The sequence below is a fragment of the Hoplias malabaricus genome, chromosome 1 (assembly GCF_029633855.1).
Source record: "Hoplias malabaricus isolate fHopMal1 chromosome 1, fHopMal1.hap1, whole genome shotgun sequence".
Lineage (NCBI taxonomy): Eukaryota > Metazoa > Chordata > Actinopteri > Characiformes > Erythrinidae > Hoplias > Hoplias malabaricus.
In genome coordinates, this window is record NC_089800.1 from 19,747,648 (window position 1) to 19,762,449 (window position 14,802).

A 14,802-nucleotide genomic window follows, 5' to 3' on the forward strand; every position below is an offset into this window, starting at 1 on the left:
ATTAGCGCTTGACCTAGAAGGCCTAGACAGCAACATTCTATCGCAAATAGCATTTAACACGTTTTGCACTTCAAACACGTTTTCTTTGCCTGTCCTATTTCCTGCCTTCATTGCTCACCAATGTAAAGTCCCTCTCCAGTCCACTGCTCAGGCTGCTGAGACAGCACTGCAAACCTAAATATATCCTTCAGATGAAATAATGCGTTTTTAAATGGTTTTGGTGAATGAAACCGTTCTGGCTCCTCTATTATTTTTTTAACAGAACTGGATTTTAATGCTGGAAGTCTGGTGTAATTGTTGGCCTGAATAAAGATGGCTGTAATGTTTCAATGTTTATCTGAATTTGAGAGAGCAGCCTTGTTTCCAAAGCAGAATTTTTGTTGTCAAAGTCATGTTTGTTCTTGTGCAGTATAGCTTTCTTGTCCACAGCGGTGAAACTTGATAACAAATCTAATTGAAATTCAGCAGTAACTGACTAGGAAGAGTTTGCCTGAAAAGCACTGACAGTGATCAATGGAACAGAACTGTTATAGAGCTTATTAATATTTTGGCTTAAGCCACCAATAGGTGAGCGTCCTGGATATATATATATATATATATATATATATATATATATATATATATATATAATTTTTTTTTAGATATTTGTGTGTATGCAAGTTGGTGGCTGGCATGAGGAGAGAAAGAGAGAGAAAGTGCTATCTTGTCTGGATATATTTCATTGGTGTGCTACTGATATCATTTGTTCCAGCACCATTCTCACCCACTACCATAATAATGTAACTGTAACCCAGTCATTTATACGAAATTGAAGTAATTTACTGACTGATTAAGGCAGAGACGAAAATATAAGCAATACCAGCCTTCTTGTCCACTGGAGAAAATACAGAATTAATATTATGTCAATATATTTGAAAGAAGAAATATATTTTGAAAGGACAACTGTGCTCCGAGTGAACACTTATTTATTTCAAAACTTGAAAATCTTCCCAACAATGCCCCTCTTTTCCAAATTCATAAGTGCAAAAAGCATTTTTATTTCCAAACATAATCAACAGTGCTCTCTAGGTCCAAATATCTAAGTCGATTGTGATTATTCATGTATTTTTTTTTTCATTTTCAGGTTTCAATTCAACTCAAAGGAAAAACCTTTAAAGGATCACTTTCAATCCCACATTGTTAGGTCATTGTTAGGTGGGTGATTATCAAAACCAAGTTATGACACACCAGGTGGAAATATACTACAAATATATGATGCCATTAATTTCAACACCAAATGCATAACTAATCAGGGCAAGCTTATTTTTAGGCTTGGTTACTAAAATGTGGTTAATACATATTATTTAATTAAGCTGAGAAAATTACAGACAGCTATGCAAATATATAAGTGAGGTACAAGCCAGGTGTTAGTAATAAAGTGGTCAGTGAGTGTGTAGACCCAAATTTTATTGAAATGCCAAATCGCTGAATAATCTCTAAAATTATTCCGCAGTGACCCAGCAATGTAATTATTCAAAATGATGACATTTAACATTGTTTAAACAGAACTTGTTGGCATTAAAATGGAAGATACAAAGTCACTTGCAGTTTGTGCAGCATGAGATGTCCAGTGACCTTTATAGTGAAACACAGAGGGATTTCATCTCCTCAAATATCCCTGGGGTTCATGTTTTAATTACCTGTGCAGCTTGGGGGAGGAGAAATATAAAATGGAACCTGGCCTGTTTTCAAAGGTACTCAAGAGTTCTGCTGGAGATAGAAGCACACATTTATATATGTTAAAAATATTATCCTGTAAAACACTGCAGTATTCTAAGAGCTATGCACTTTATGCATAATAGACCACAGCTATTGTATCCTCGTTGTTATGTTTATGTCAGTATTATGAGTATAGATTTCTCAAGTCCCAATCCCCATTGTGGAGCACTGTATCTGTGTTACTCTAACATGATGGAGTTCCATTCATGTACTAACACTTGTTTTTGAACTGTGGAAGAAAACCACAACACCACTAGTCTCACCACAAAATATTCTGACCCGGGTTCAACTCAGCAACTTTTAGCACTGCTGTGCCGCCCCCTTTTGGAACATACAAATTAGAATCGGGGATTTTTTCAAATCTTGGTCCACTGAGGGCAAACTTGAAGGTCCACTGGCATATTGTACAGTGTTTTCTGGGCAGACCACCGGTTATTAAACAGAATTTTAGACAAAATGCCACATTTTAGCACTTTTCCCTTCACAGTCCAATTTACAATTTTTTCTTTAATTAGATTTTGATATTCTTTATAAATTAGATTACTAAATAATTTTAATCCAGCACAGTGTCAACATAAGAATAATTATTCTATATCAGGCATAATTATTATTATATCTCTCATAGTTGTTATTTGTATTAGTTTGTTTTCCAGAAATTATGCCAGCGGACCAATATATGCGCTGTCTGGGCTCCAAACAGGAATCATCTGACCATATGATGATTCATAACTCTAAATTATAATGTGTCCATGTTGAGAGAGAGAGAGAGAGAGGGAGAGAGAGAGAGAGAGAGAGAGAGAGAGAGAGAGAGAGAGAGAGAGAGAGAGAGAGAGAGAGAGAGAGAGAGAGAGAATGACTAGAAACAGTAAATGAGAGAGTCATTGAACTCTTTGAATACCATTTTAACCACTAGAGGGAGCCATACCTTTATGGTTTGTTTGGATCACAAACGCCACTCTGCTGCTGAGGCCGATTTTTCAAAATGTATCCGACAAGATTAAAACAATCTAGTTGGATTGGGTTGGATTGGATGGGGTTTTCAAAACAGATTATAACTTTTCTGATCATAAAAATTTGGATTTTGTAATCCAATCTAAACTTTAATCAGGATTAAATCCTACAGCTGTTTTTTTCAAAACTTCTAGCAGAAATCTTGGATAGTTTAATACCAAACAACAGGATTATCATACTTGAATAAATCTAGGCCTATGCGAGATTATCTCAGTGATACACATATGATACACTCCAAGCTGAACTTATGCAGCTATTTGTTGAAGCATAGATTTATTTCGTTACTTATTTCATAATATTTATTAATTTGAACAACTCCCACAGCAACAATGCTTAGCGCTGCTTAAGGCTCCACATTTTCTCCCTCTGTACCTCGATAATGCTTGCCTGTAGCACTGAAGGACTCCGCACATGCTCCGCTCTGCCATTTTGTCTGTCTACAGAGTGAGTAACTGAGCAGCGTGCCGCTGTGCTTACGCACTTACACAGGTGGAAGAAAAAGTAGTTCCCACCAACATCAGATAAATTCATATTATTAAAAAAAATATTAATATGAATACGGTTCATAGTGTGGCCTGGAGGTTGTGGGTTCGATTCCCGCTCCGGGTGACTGTGTGTGAGGAGTATGGTGTGTTCTCTCTGTGTCTGCGTGGGTTTCCTCCCTCAGTCCAAAAACACACGTTGGTAGGTGGATTAGCGACTCAAAAGTGTCCATAGGTGTGAGTGTGTGAGTGAATGTGTGAGTGTGTGTCTGTGTTGCCCTGTGAAGGACTGGCGCCCCCTCCAGGGTGTATTCCCGCCTTGCGCCCAATGATTCCAGGTAGGCTCTGGACCCACCACGACCCTGAACTGGATAAGCGGTTACAGATAATGAATGAATGAATGTTCATAGTGCAAGTTCCTCTACAATGCCAACGTTAGCTCGTTAAAGCAGATAGCTCACAGTTTGCTATTGGGTTTATCATTATATGTGAAGTCAGACAAAGCTTTGTTTAGCATTTTCTATATATTTCCGACATTTGTAGTAATAGTTTTATATGTTAATTTAAATTGAATTTATATTTTGAAGAGCAAACATCAGAACAGCTTGTGATTTTAGCACTTTTTATTTCAGACATATAAAGAAAGAAATCTGCTTGAAAATATAAAAACAAAAACATAAAATGTAACCAAAAATCAAAGGCGCACAGATTTAGAAAATGTATTTAATACTCTTTAAGTATTAAGTTGTAAAAGGAATGTTAAAAAAAAAAAAGCAATAGCTGGTCTCAGTCACAATTGCTGTATACAACCAATATAGAACCACCTCATGAAAAATTGGTAGTCAGCATGTTAATGTCAATAAACCAGGAGTGGACTGAGGTCCACTCCATTTCTCTCCTTGATCTATTATCAAAATTTCTCATTCCATTAGTTCACATAAGTCAACAAGCAAATGACCCAAATAGATAGAAAACCCCAAAAAATGAAATCCTGTACAAGTGCTGTCATAAGGCTCCTGAACACTGTTACATCAGACAAATCCCCTTTCATTAATTGCAACATCATTACAGTTGGGGTGTGTAATTTTTCAATCTGTGTACAGTACATTTTGATACCTATCCACACACCAGCTGTTCTGTTTTAAGATTCCCTGTGCTCATTATTTCTTTCTGTAGTCTCCTGAGAAGCGACCTCCGTAACCCCTCAGGACATCCTGGAATCTAATTGGCCCTGGCTCCTGGGTACCATAACTGGCATAGGGGTCTTCCTGACCACTCATATAGCTGTCATACTGCTGCTGGTCATAGCCTGGGTTGTCTGGATGCTGGTAATGGTCTTCTCTGTAATGGGGGACTTCCTCATGGTGAACTGGTTCTTCGCTATTTTCCTGAACAGGCTGGTAATCATGGCGCTCATCCTGGGGAATGGGATCCCTTGGTTCTTTAGATTCAGGCTCATAGCGGCGCAGGCGACAGTTGCTGTCATATTCAGGGTCACAGTCAGGATCTGGTTCAATCACTCCATTCCTGGTGCCATCAGCATTAAGGTGGGGTTCATATGCTTCTGGGGAACGATACACCTGCCTATGTGGGTCAGGGGCAGGGCGTTCACTCTGGGCTCTAATTGGGTAGCATTCTTTATCATAGCCAATGAAGCAGTCATAGCCTTCCTTGGTCTTGCCCGGCGGTCCTAGTGGATGACGGTTCTCTTCCATGCTGGGGGGCTGGAACTGTATCCGCGGCTGGCGTGAAGCAGGTGGCCCTCTACGCATGACAGCTGCTGGGGGAGCATCCTGGTACATGGCTAAGGGATTGAAATGTGGGCTGGGTGGAGCTCGAATAGCACTTGCCACTGGAGCTGGCTCATCTTTGGGTTCTTCAGAAGAGGAGGCCAAGCTGGCAAACTTGATAGCTGTGAGGGGGTTGCAGTTTTCTTCATAGAGTGGGTTGCACGGCCTCTCGAGGGGAGCTGGAGGAGAAGGTGCCTCTGTGTTCTGAGCAGATGCCAGAGCAGCAGCATAAGCACAGTACGGGTCTCGGGGATCACACTGGGGGTACCGGAGGTACAGACTAGCTGGAGTTTTCTGCATCTGTTGGGAGATGCAGTTCGGGTCACTCTTGGGATCACAACCCAGATGAGCATAGGATGGATGTGCCCCAGTGGCAGGTTTGTAACCATAGGCAGCACGCAAATGGTACTGCAAGCACTCCACATCCTCAGCATCACAGATACGCATCAGCTCTGACTTCTGTTCAGCAGACAGGAATGGTTGCATCAGTGAACTGTAGTAATAGTAGCCTGAGCGTGGGTCCTTAACAGCAGGGGTGCGGATGTATGCCGGGGTTGTAACTGGGGCTGGGGCTGGAGCCTTAACAGGGACGGCGGTCTTCACAGAAGCTGGGGCCAAGTATGGGTACTGAGAGTATCCAAGAGCATACCTGCAGTAGGGATCCCTGAAAGGGTCACAATTCTTCACAGGTGCAGGTTTTGGGGGTTCAGCCTTTGGCTTGGACCTGCTGGTGTAGGAAGCCACACAGTTTGGGTCATCAGACTCAGCACAGGATTTGTAAATGTCGCTCAGGTGCTGTAAGTACAGTTTGTAGGAGCGCTGGGCCTCAGCCCGGTTCTTGTTCTGCAAGTATGCCAAATACACACGATCCAGCTCTGCAACCTGAGAGACAACCCAGTAAAAAAAATGTGATTGTATTTCTCCACATTGCTGTCTTTTAAATGTGGTGTTTATTTAAATATTTTTTTCAGGAGCAGATTTTTATGGATGCTCTTTGTATTTTTCTGCACAGCTGTACTCACGCCTTCCTGGTTGCCATTGTCAGTGAAGTACTTGTACCAGTTCCAGAAATCAGAGTGCTGTTTGTACCAGCTGATGTTTCTCCTGTTACGCACAAGTCTCTTTGAAGAAGCAGCAGCTTCTACTTCATCCAAACCTGCACCAGACAAGTCAAATACAAATTGATTTGTACTTTTTGAGCATTTTTCAAGCCCTAATTTGTTTACTTCTCTTCAGAGCAATCTATTTTTCTAATACTATTTTAGCCATATATTTAGTAGCCAATTAATCCCATGTTGTTGGCCACAGCATCTGCAGTTTTGTGATTAGCCACATCACTGACTTTGAGTTTAAGCATTTTATTTTAAACCTAAGGGATCCAAAAAAGAAAAAGTAATTTATTTATATCTTAAACATTTTATTAAGCAGGATATTTTAAAAATAAGTGGAATTTCTCTTGTTTGCTACAAGACAGAAAGATATTAGTTACCATCTTTGCTCAAGAGCTGGGTCACTGGGACAGCCAAGAGAATCTCTGTAAGAGACAAGGAGGGTGGAAAAGGAGGGAGAGACAGAACAAGAGCGAAACAGAGTGAGAGAGTTGAGGGGGAAAAAAAGAAGAAAAGGAAAGGGAGCCTGGGTTACAATCAGATGTTTCATGTGTCAAAGGCAATGCAGAAAATGCTTACCTTTGCTCATAAACCACAAGCTGAATGCAGTGGGCTGCAATTTTATGGCTTTGGGAGGCTGAGGGGCTGCAGGCTGTGGGCTGGGAGGCTGAAGGGGGTGGTAATATACAGGTGCCACTGTGTGAGATTAATCTTCAAATGGAACGCATCAGCATTTTGAGGTGCTGCAAGGAGTTGGTGGTGGGGGTCAGGCTGCAGTTAGTGGGCCTTACTGTGAGCAGAAGCTATAAAATCTACAAAGAGCAGGAGTCGCTTGGGCTGCAGCCTGCTCTAATTATCTCTACGGGAGGGGGGAAAACAGGAGAGGTGGGATGTGCCATCATGCTTTCTACCTTTTTTATAGAAAAGGAAGCGTTTCCTTCTATGACCTTAACCTCTACTGCTACCATCACAGCTTCCAGTCACACAGTAGATGTGCACAGTTTTTTGTGTCTGCGGATGACAATATATCTCATAATCAAGATACATTTGGGATGTTCTGGAGTAGCTGAACATGAGAGGGGTATAACATTACATAGGTATTTTAAAGTAAAGAGATTTTTTTCCAAGCAATGTCAGACCATTTCTATTGGTCTATTTATTGTGCTGGTCCAGTCATAAACAGCACCTTGTTTTTGGAATTATAAAAATATAATAACATATTAAAACTGTAGCACATCTGGCAGGAAGTGTGAATATTCCCTCTGTTAAAGTTCAGTAATCATTTACTGGGATGTATAATACTGGAATACTCAGTCCCTTTTATGGATGTCCTAGGGTGTTGTTAAGATCCATCAAATAGACTGGTACACTGTATGATGCCTCTCAGTTTTAACTAGAGACATGATCAAAAGAACTTGAGATAACATTGAGACATTATACCTTTCCGAGCTGAGACCTGCAACCTTAAAAAATATTCTTAAATCATTCTTTCTCTGGGCCCACAAAGAAAGAATCATTATGACCTCATTGTTTGTGGTAGGGTCACCTTTCAAAAGAGAAACACAGAGACACTCAAACCTATGGAAATGAATAGGAAATGTTGTGTTACAAGACTCACGCTTGTGTTTGCATTAATAAATTTTTTTAAATACCCAGGTTATAGGAGTGTAAAGGAAAAAATATGAAATGTATGTATTCAGATCTAGTGCAGTTTCAGCTGGGTCAAACTCCCATGTAGAATAATACATAAACATCCACTATGCATGGAAAGTGAAAAAGTATATCAACAAGAATAAATCATTGTAATATTGTATTTTTTATATATTTTCATTAATATTCTCTCTTTTATTCTCCATACCTGTAAATATGAACAGGCTTTGCATGTGGATGATTGATAATGAACAGCACCACTGAATCTGAATATCTACAAGTTCCCTAAAGTTCCCTTTTGCATTATATGTTATTATATTTCTGCCTTGTTAAATGAGTTTTCTATATGACGAACATCTTGTGATTCATTAAATAACTTAAAATAGTGTTTCTATTGTGAAATTAGGGCACCCTGTTTCAATACCAAGCTATGAAAGCGTGTATATGCTACAAATGAAATATTAATACATTTATTTATCCCTAAGAGTTAAAATTATCAGTTTTTAAACAGATTGTATAGATTGTGAACACTATTCCAGTGTTAGTTGCAAACTCACCTGGAAGAATCACTGCAGCGAGTAACACTCCTGTGATAATGTTAGAGAGGGAGGATCTTCCAAAACGAGCCATTTTTCAACTATTTGATTTAGAAAAGAAATGTAATTACACATTCCTGTAGCTTTTTGGTTTGTGAAATCATATTATTTGCTCACCATTTTACAAATTACTGACAAACATACAATAGATTAACAGAGAGAGAGAGAGAGAGAGAGAGTATATAGACTCATTTTGGGCATCTGTGTCTTGTTTATTAATAAGTGTATAAGTGTTGTGGACTCAATGCTCTTTACAGAGGCCAATGAACTTATGCTTAAACTCTACCATAACAGTGTCAACACCATTTTTCAAACACAAGAAAAGGTGGTGACATTATACTCAATTACAATCAATACAACAGACATGTATTCCACTTTAATCCTCTTGAGATATTAGTTTAAACAATATGTTTACAAATTTCTAAAGGCCAGCTGAGGTCTGCATGATGCCTATACAGATATTATTACAGATTTATATATATATATATATATATATATATATATATATATATATATATATAAAGAGAGAGAGAGAGAGACATTAATATAAAGGCTTATTCCAACAAGATTCATCAGAATCCATGAGAGAAAATTTTAAGACAACTGAATACGCTTTTAAAACTGTTAATACAGGTATATGTTGGGAAATCGTACAGGAATTATCTCTTTAAATAAGATGCAAAAAAAATGTTTCTTGTAAAAAGAAATCCCAGTAGTTGATTGTATTTAAATTGTAACCTACCTGGTGCAGGTTGTGAAGGAGAGGGCCTCTGGATAGAGGCTGGGTCTGGAGGAACTTGCTTAGTCTGGAGGGTCAGTTTGAGAATGGGTAGATGGATGGGGATGTGAAGGATAACCTCCACTACAGCAAGTGGCAGTGCCTAGAAAAGAGCCACGTTTTAAACACCACCTTGATAATTAAAAACAAAACAGAACATCCCATGGGGTCAGGAACTTTCTGCAGCAGACACGGCTATTGGCTTTCTCTGGTCCAACCAGTAAACCAATAGGATCTCATAATTACAGAGACATAGCAGAAAAGCACAGAGGTGGAGACTAGAAGGAACCCTTAATAAAAGAGACGGGCCAAGTGAAAAGCCATGGAAGAAACAAAAAATGAAGTTGAAGCAAGCTGCAGCCTTTTATCCTGATCTTTAATCCTGATCAGAAATCCACAATCGGGCTCTTTGCAATCAAAATGTATTTAATAAGAGAACGTTTTAAAGATAATTCTTTCCAAAAAATCTAGAACAAAAAAATATTCAAACATCTAAAGAAAATGCTTCTCCCAACAAAGAAATTTACTAAACAAGATCACAGCATCACTGAATGTTTTGGGGATGACTTGGATAATGAGAAGCCACTGAAAGCCTCCTGAAAACAACTGAAGATGTATTAAAGGGTGGAGATCAAAAATTAATTCAGTGTTATATATTGTATTTGAGGCATGGGTGTAATTCATATGTTTTCTGATTTTTGTCCTGATACTGATAAATGAACAGCTTGTATTAAATGGTCAGGTTGACTGGTAAACAAAGGAAAGGATATCTTTGGCACAGTTCTGCATATTAACATGAAAAAACTATCTAAAATTTGTAGAGGTTATTATGTAGAGGTTATAAATTGTACCAGTTAAAAATGTTTTCCTAGAACTATAATTAAAAGCCAAGAAACATTTAGCCATCTTGAGATTACAAATTTAGGAAACCCACTTTGAATGCAAGAACTAGGTGTGAGAAGCCCTATTAAGTGTTTCAGAGTGTAAAATGCCATTTTTCCCCTAATGTGTGGTTTTGAAATTCTTGACAGATTTATGGCAGTGCAGTAAAACCTGTGCAGAATGTTTAGAGGACAGAAACGTGGTGTTTTTGCCCACAATTAGATTTTGATGACAGAATGTATTTCTACAATAATTGTCCATTTGATCAGATCCAGTGATAAGTGCACATTTTAGTTCTATGATTAGGCTTTGTTGTTCTGCATACTTCATTTAACCACCAGAGCATGTATTAATCTGAGCAGTGGATTATTAGCAAAACTAACCAACTAGCCAACAGCGTCCGGTGGGTAGCAACACCACAGACGAAGGACTGTGTTATATATACATATACAACTAATGTACATAAGTTGTTTGCCTAAATGGACAGAGAGTGAACAGTGTTTAAAAACATATCCTTTCAAGGACTACGAGAGGTATCTTAACTATTATGACTGATCTGTGGATGATTATATATAATAAGGCGACAGCTCATAAAAGATTTGTTGCATGGTTAAATGATTCTATATAAAGGTATATGTTTTATATCTTCCAGATGCTTTTGCATGCAACAATTTGGTGCCCCCTAGTCAAATCACATTTAAATTTAAATCCCAGTTACTTATGGTGCTCTGGCAGTGAGGCAATTCACAAATACCCAGTCCTCCAGTGCATGAGTTGCTCACAGGTGCTTTCTGTGTGCCTTTATTGCTGCCTTCGGTAAGGACTGCAATGATGTTGGCTCAGTAGGGCACTATTGCCAAAAATTCCTTGAGATTCAGGTAAGGACCTATCAGAATGGACAGTTTTGGATGGCTTTCTGAAAAACATGGCAGGAAGAATGTATGTAAGATGTAAATTTGAATGTATTTGTTCATTAATTCTTTTTACAATAAGACCTTCTTATTGAGGTGCTGTATGCTTGTAACTTGAATTGTGCAACTTAAGGTAACCATTTAGCTCATTTTAAAACACAGGTACAACAGTCTTTCCCAAAAACACAAATTCTAACTGAGTACAAATAAGGTCTTTTGCTGTAATTTTGAAGAGGAGTGCTTAAGGCTACATTTGAGATGGGGTTTTTATGTTCCATCAAAGAAAAACTGCCATTTTAGTAATTATTGAGTATAACCAATGTTTGTAAAATCATGTAGACTTGAGATGTTATAAATCCTGAAAAAACAAGTTTGTTCAGCAAACATCAAGACATGAGCCCAGGAACAGCTGCATCTTTATTTTAACTCTGGATCAAACATGTAATTACACACACTTACAGGTGTTCTGGTATTTCCAAAACCCGCAATCTAGGCTGGAAACAGATTTCAAAATGGCATTGAGATAATTCCACCTTGTGTCCTGGAATGCCTAGGACCTTTAACATCTGGAAATTCGTTTTTTCTTTTTTCTTCTTCAAAAAGATCTTTATTGACATGCAAAAACCTGAGCGGAAACAATAAACCAGACTGGCTTTTGTAACAATGAAACACATCCAATTTACAACCGAAAAGAGTTTTTCATCAAAGTCTTCATTCTTCATCTTTCATTACAGAAGTTATCACTGAATGTCATCGTCATCAAAGAGATCTTCAAAATCTGTAGCAAGAAGAAAAAATTAATTAGAAAACAGAAAATACATCAGTATTCTGCTGCAATATTAAGGCCTTGTATATGGTTCTATTAAATGTGCCTTGCATTGTAGTATTCCACTGCTCTGCTGATAATGGCAGTTTTCTTTATTTGCTTAGTTTCAGCATTTTTCCTCTAACTACATCGGGCCCAGGTAAAGATGGCTGAGTGACACGTGTTCAGCTACCTTCAACGAAGGCAGATGGAAACCCTGGCTTTAAAGAGAGGACCCATGCTGCGTTGGAGCCAACAAGACCCCATAAAACCTCTTTAAACTCCAGCAGGCTACCTCTACTTTAGTCTTTAACAACCCCTTTTCTAGGTCATCCTGAGCTGCACCAAAGGTACGTTTCCTACAATCACACAGACCCGATGAGCTAGGAAAAAACAAATAAAAGCAGATTGCAGACCATGCCTGTTACACTACTGAACACAAGGTTTCCAAGGAAAAAACTCAACTCGCCTGATGTTGGGGATGTACACAGCATATAATCAACAGCTCAGAGTAATGGTCAAAACATATGATAAGAAGCACAAAAGCATTCTTTAAACTATTCTTTAACTCTCAGGCCTGTGGATCAACTGCCCTGCATTAAATTGACTGTTTTTCCCCTCCTCTGAAGCACCTCCAGCTCATTAAAGCCATTCATGAGATGAGGAATGTGCTACTGCAAGGAAAGTATAAAAATCCCTCATTTGCCAGGACTAGTGCCAGTTAGAAATGTGGTTGCTTGTTTTATTCAACAAAGCAGACTACTAAATTGACTGAGCTTAAGATCAGATAACCTGATGATTACAAGCCTAATTTAGAGATATATTTGTGCCAAACATAACTTTAAGGAAACAAACAAATAAATAACTTGCTTGCTAATACATGCCAGACACAATAGAAATTATGTAACCACCACTATTTTAGTTATGTATTTATTTATTGCTGATCCATCCTCGTAAAAGAACTGTTCATCAAAATTTAAGCAAATTAAACAGATTTCCTCTTAACCTAGACGTGAAAACATGGTTGGCATAGTCACCCAAATCTATTCACTTCTAAATTGTGATTGAATTAAAAATGTGATTTTTGACTAAGTGTATGAAAGGTGACCCGTTTAATTTCTTAAAATAAACTTAATTTAAACACTTTAAATAGCAGTATCCAAAAAGAAGCTTAATTTAAAGTGAAATAAGACAAATGTCCATCTAACCATTGAAGAAATCTGAATGCACAGCTTTCTCATTGGCAGCCAAGTCCATTAATAGTCCAGTGCTTCCCCCTGCCTGTGAAAACACACAAGTACAGATGCAGTTGAGAACATAGGACAGCCCTTCTGTCAAATTAGCACTTTAACTGCACAAGTGGTATATACAATTAAAAAGTCCAATCATGTCTCCACTGGTTTGTTTTAATGTAATTATATATTAAATGACTATGTTTTATTTAGTTATTGCAGTTGCAACTGCGCTTTGAATTCTAGGCCAAATCCTCGTTATTAATATGTATATATTTTTTAGGGAAAACTCAGTACTAATTCCGGTAAGCAATACATAAGCCATACACCGAAAGTATTCTCAATGTCATGTAATATAATATTAAACCTAGAAATATTTGAATCATTTTGGTACTTGCATGTATAAAATATTTACGTCGGACAGCAATTACTCCAGAAGAGAAAAGAGGTGGTGTAATGCTACTTAACTTTATCAATTTAAATATCTTTATATGTTATGACAGTTCAGTGGAATATACGCTACATTTCTACACCGTGTTTATATCAGCAGCTATAAAGGTGACATATCCGTATCAAACTACAGTTTGGGTGGTGGATTACTCTCTCAGAATAGCAGTGACACTGACGTGGTCGTGCTATTGTGTGCTGAGCTGGTACGATTGTATCAAACACAGCAGTGCTGCTAGACTTTAATACACAACGTGCAGCAGCATGAGCTACTGATTTTACATCTACAAAGTGGAGCAGCACGGTAAAACGTGTCGTTTACATTGGCAACAACGCAACACAGTGTCACAGCAGTGGTGAAAATGATTCACCACCTACATAATACCTTCTCTGTGGTGTTCTTGTAGGGGTCCTGACTATTAAAGAACAATGTATAAACAAAAGATGGAGTACAGTCTGTAAATGTATATCTACAAAGCGCATCTATGTGATCAGTAAAACTGATTAAAGTGGGTATACCCAGAAAATGAGACATGAACCCCAGACAGGTATAGGCTAAATATTTTACACATAGTTATTAGTGGTAGCTAGGTGAAACTAGGTTAATTCTATTATATCTGTATTTTATCTGAGATATCAAATCCCGGTAATATGTTTGGTGCTGAAAACATGTTACAATTAGTCATATCTCTTATTGAGGTATGAACAAATATCTACGGTCCATTAAGTTATTTAAGGGTAAATTAATCCCATAAAGTAACGGGCTAGACATAAAACACGTGTACGTTTACTTATCTTTATAAATGTATTGGGGTTAGCTCTAGTCGATGAAATCTGACGTTGGAGCGTTATTGACCTGAACATAAACACTCCGCTCAGTTCAGACACTGACCTCGTCCAGATCTACGTACGGTCCCGCTCCTTCAGGAAACATCTCGTCTACCGCTGGCTTCATTTCCTCACACAGTCGCTTAAACCCTGCTCTGAGTAAAATGTGTTTTAATGTCTACAGTCTTCAAAAACGGTTCCGAAATCGTTCGCGTTAGCAGACGAGCTAACAGCGCTCCGGAGTGCAACATTAAATATCGCCCGACCTGAAAACAGGACTCCCCGGCGCTGCTGGAGATCAGATCCACAACACGGTGTCCTACACCAGGGGTTTATTGCACAAAGCAGAATTTCAGAATTTACGACATAACGTAAGCCCAAACTTGATGACCGTCCAATAGCAATGACAGGTTTGACACTGGACTCAATTTATGTTTTTAGACTAACTGAGGATCCTTCTTCTTGCAGCACCCTCAGGGGTTTCTTAGTTTAGCCAGAAAATTTAAGCCTCGTCTTATGTAAA

General features: G+C 38.3%; 2 protein-coding genes across 2 annotated transcripts; both read right to left on the reverse strand.

Moving 5' to 3' along the window:
- Positions 1 to 4,411: 4,411 nt before the first annotated feature.
- Positions 4,412 to 11,689, reverse strand: and1 (actinodin1). The gene is made up of 6 exons (XM_066674340.1): positions 11,654 to 11,689; positions 9,139 to 9,277; positions 6,730 to 6,846; positions 6,531 to 6,575; positions 6,064 to 6,197; positions 4,412 to 5,923 (listed from the first exon to the last, which is right to left on the reverse strand). The coding sequence occupies exons 1-6, from the start codon at positions 11,687 to 11,689 to the stop codon at positions 4,412 to 4,414; spliced, it is 1,983 nt and encodes a 660-aa protein (XP_066530437.1).
- cops9 (COP9 signalosome subunit 9) lies at positions 11,371 to 14,705 on the reverse strand. Its single transcript, XM_066685556.1, has 3 exons — positions 14,344 to 14,705; positions 12,981 to 13,053; positions 11,371 to 11,745 (listed from the first exon to the last, which is right to left on the reverse strand). The coding sequence occupies exons 1-3, from the start codon at positions 14,404 to 14,406 to the stop codon at positions 11,708 to 11,710; spliced, it is 174 nt and encodes a 57-aa protein (XP_066541653.1). The 5' UTR covers positions 14,407 to 14,705; the 3' UTR covers positions 11,371 to 11,707.
- Positions 14,706 to 14,802: the final 97 nt, after the last annotated feature.

Coding starts and splice junctions, on each gene's coding strand:
- cops9 (XM_066685556.1), bottom strand. CDS start 14,406: ATGAAGCCAGCGGTAGACGAGATGTTTCCTGAAGGAGCGGGACCGTAC. Junction 13,054..14,343: donor CGTACGTAGATCTGGACGAG/GTCAGTGTCTGA, acceptor GTGTTTTCACAG/GCAGGGGGAAGCACTGGACT. Junction 11,746..12,980: donor GCATTCAGATTTCTTCAATG/GTTAGATGGACA, acceptor TTCTTGCTACAG/ATTTTGAAGATCTCTTTGAT.
- and1 (XM_066674340.1), bottom strand. CDS start 11,689: ATGAAGAATGAAGACTTTGATGAAAAACTCTTTTCG. Junction 6,847..9,138: donor TCCTTCACAACCTGCACCAG/GTAGGTTACAAT, acceptor AATCTCACACAG/TGGCACCTGTATATTACCAC. Junction 6,198..6,530: donor CCAGCTCTTGAGCAAAGATG/GTAACTAATATC, acceptor TGTCTGGTGCAG/GTTTGGATGAAGTAGAAGCT.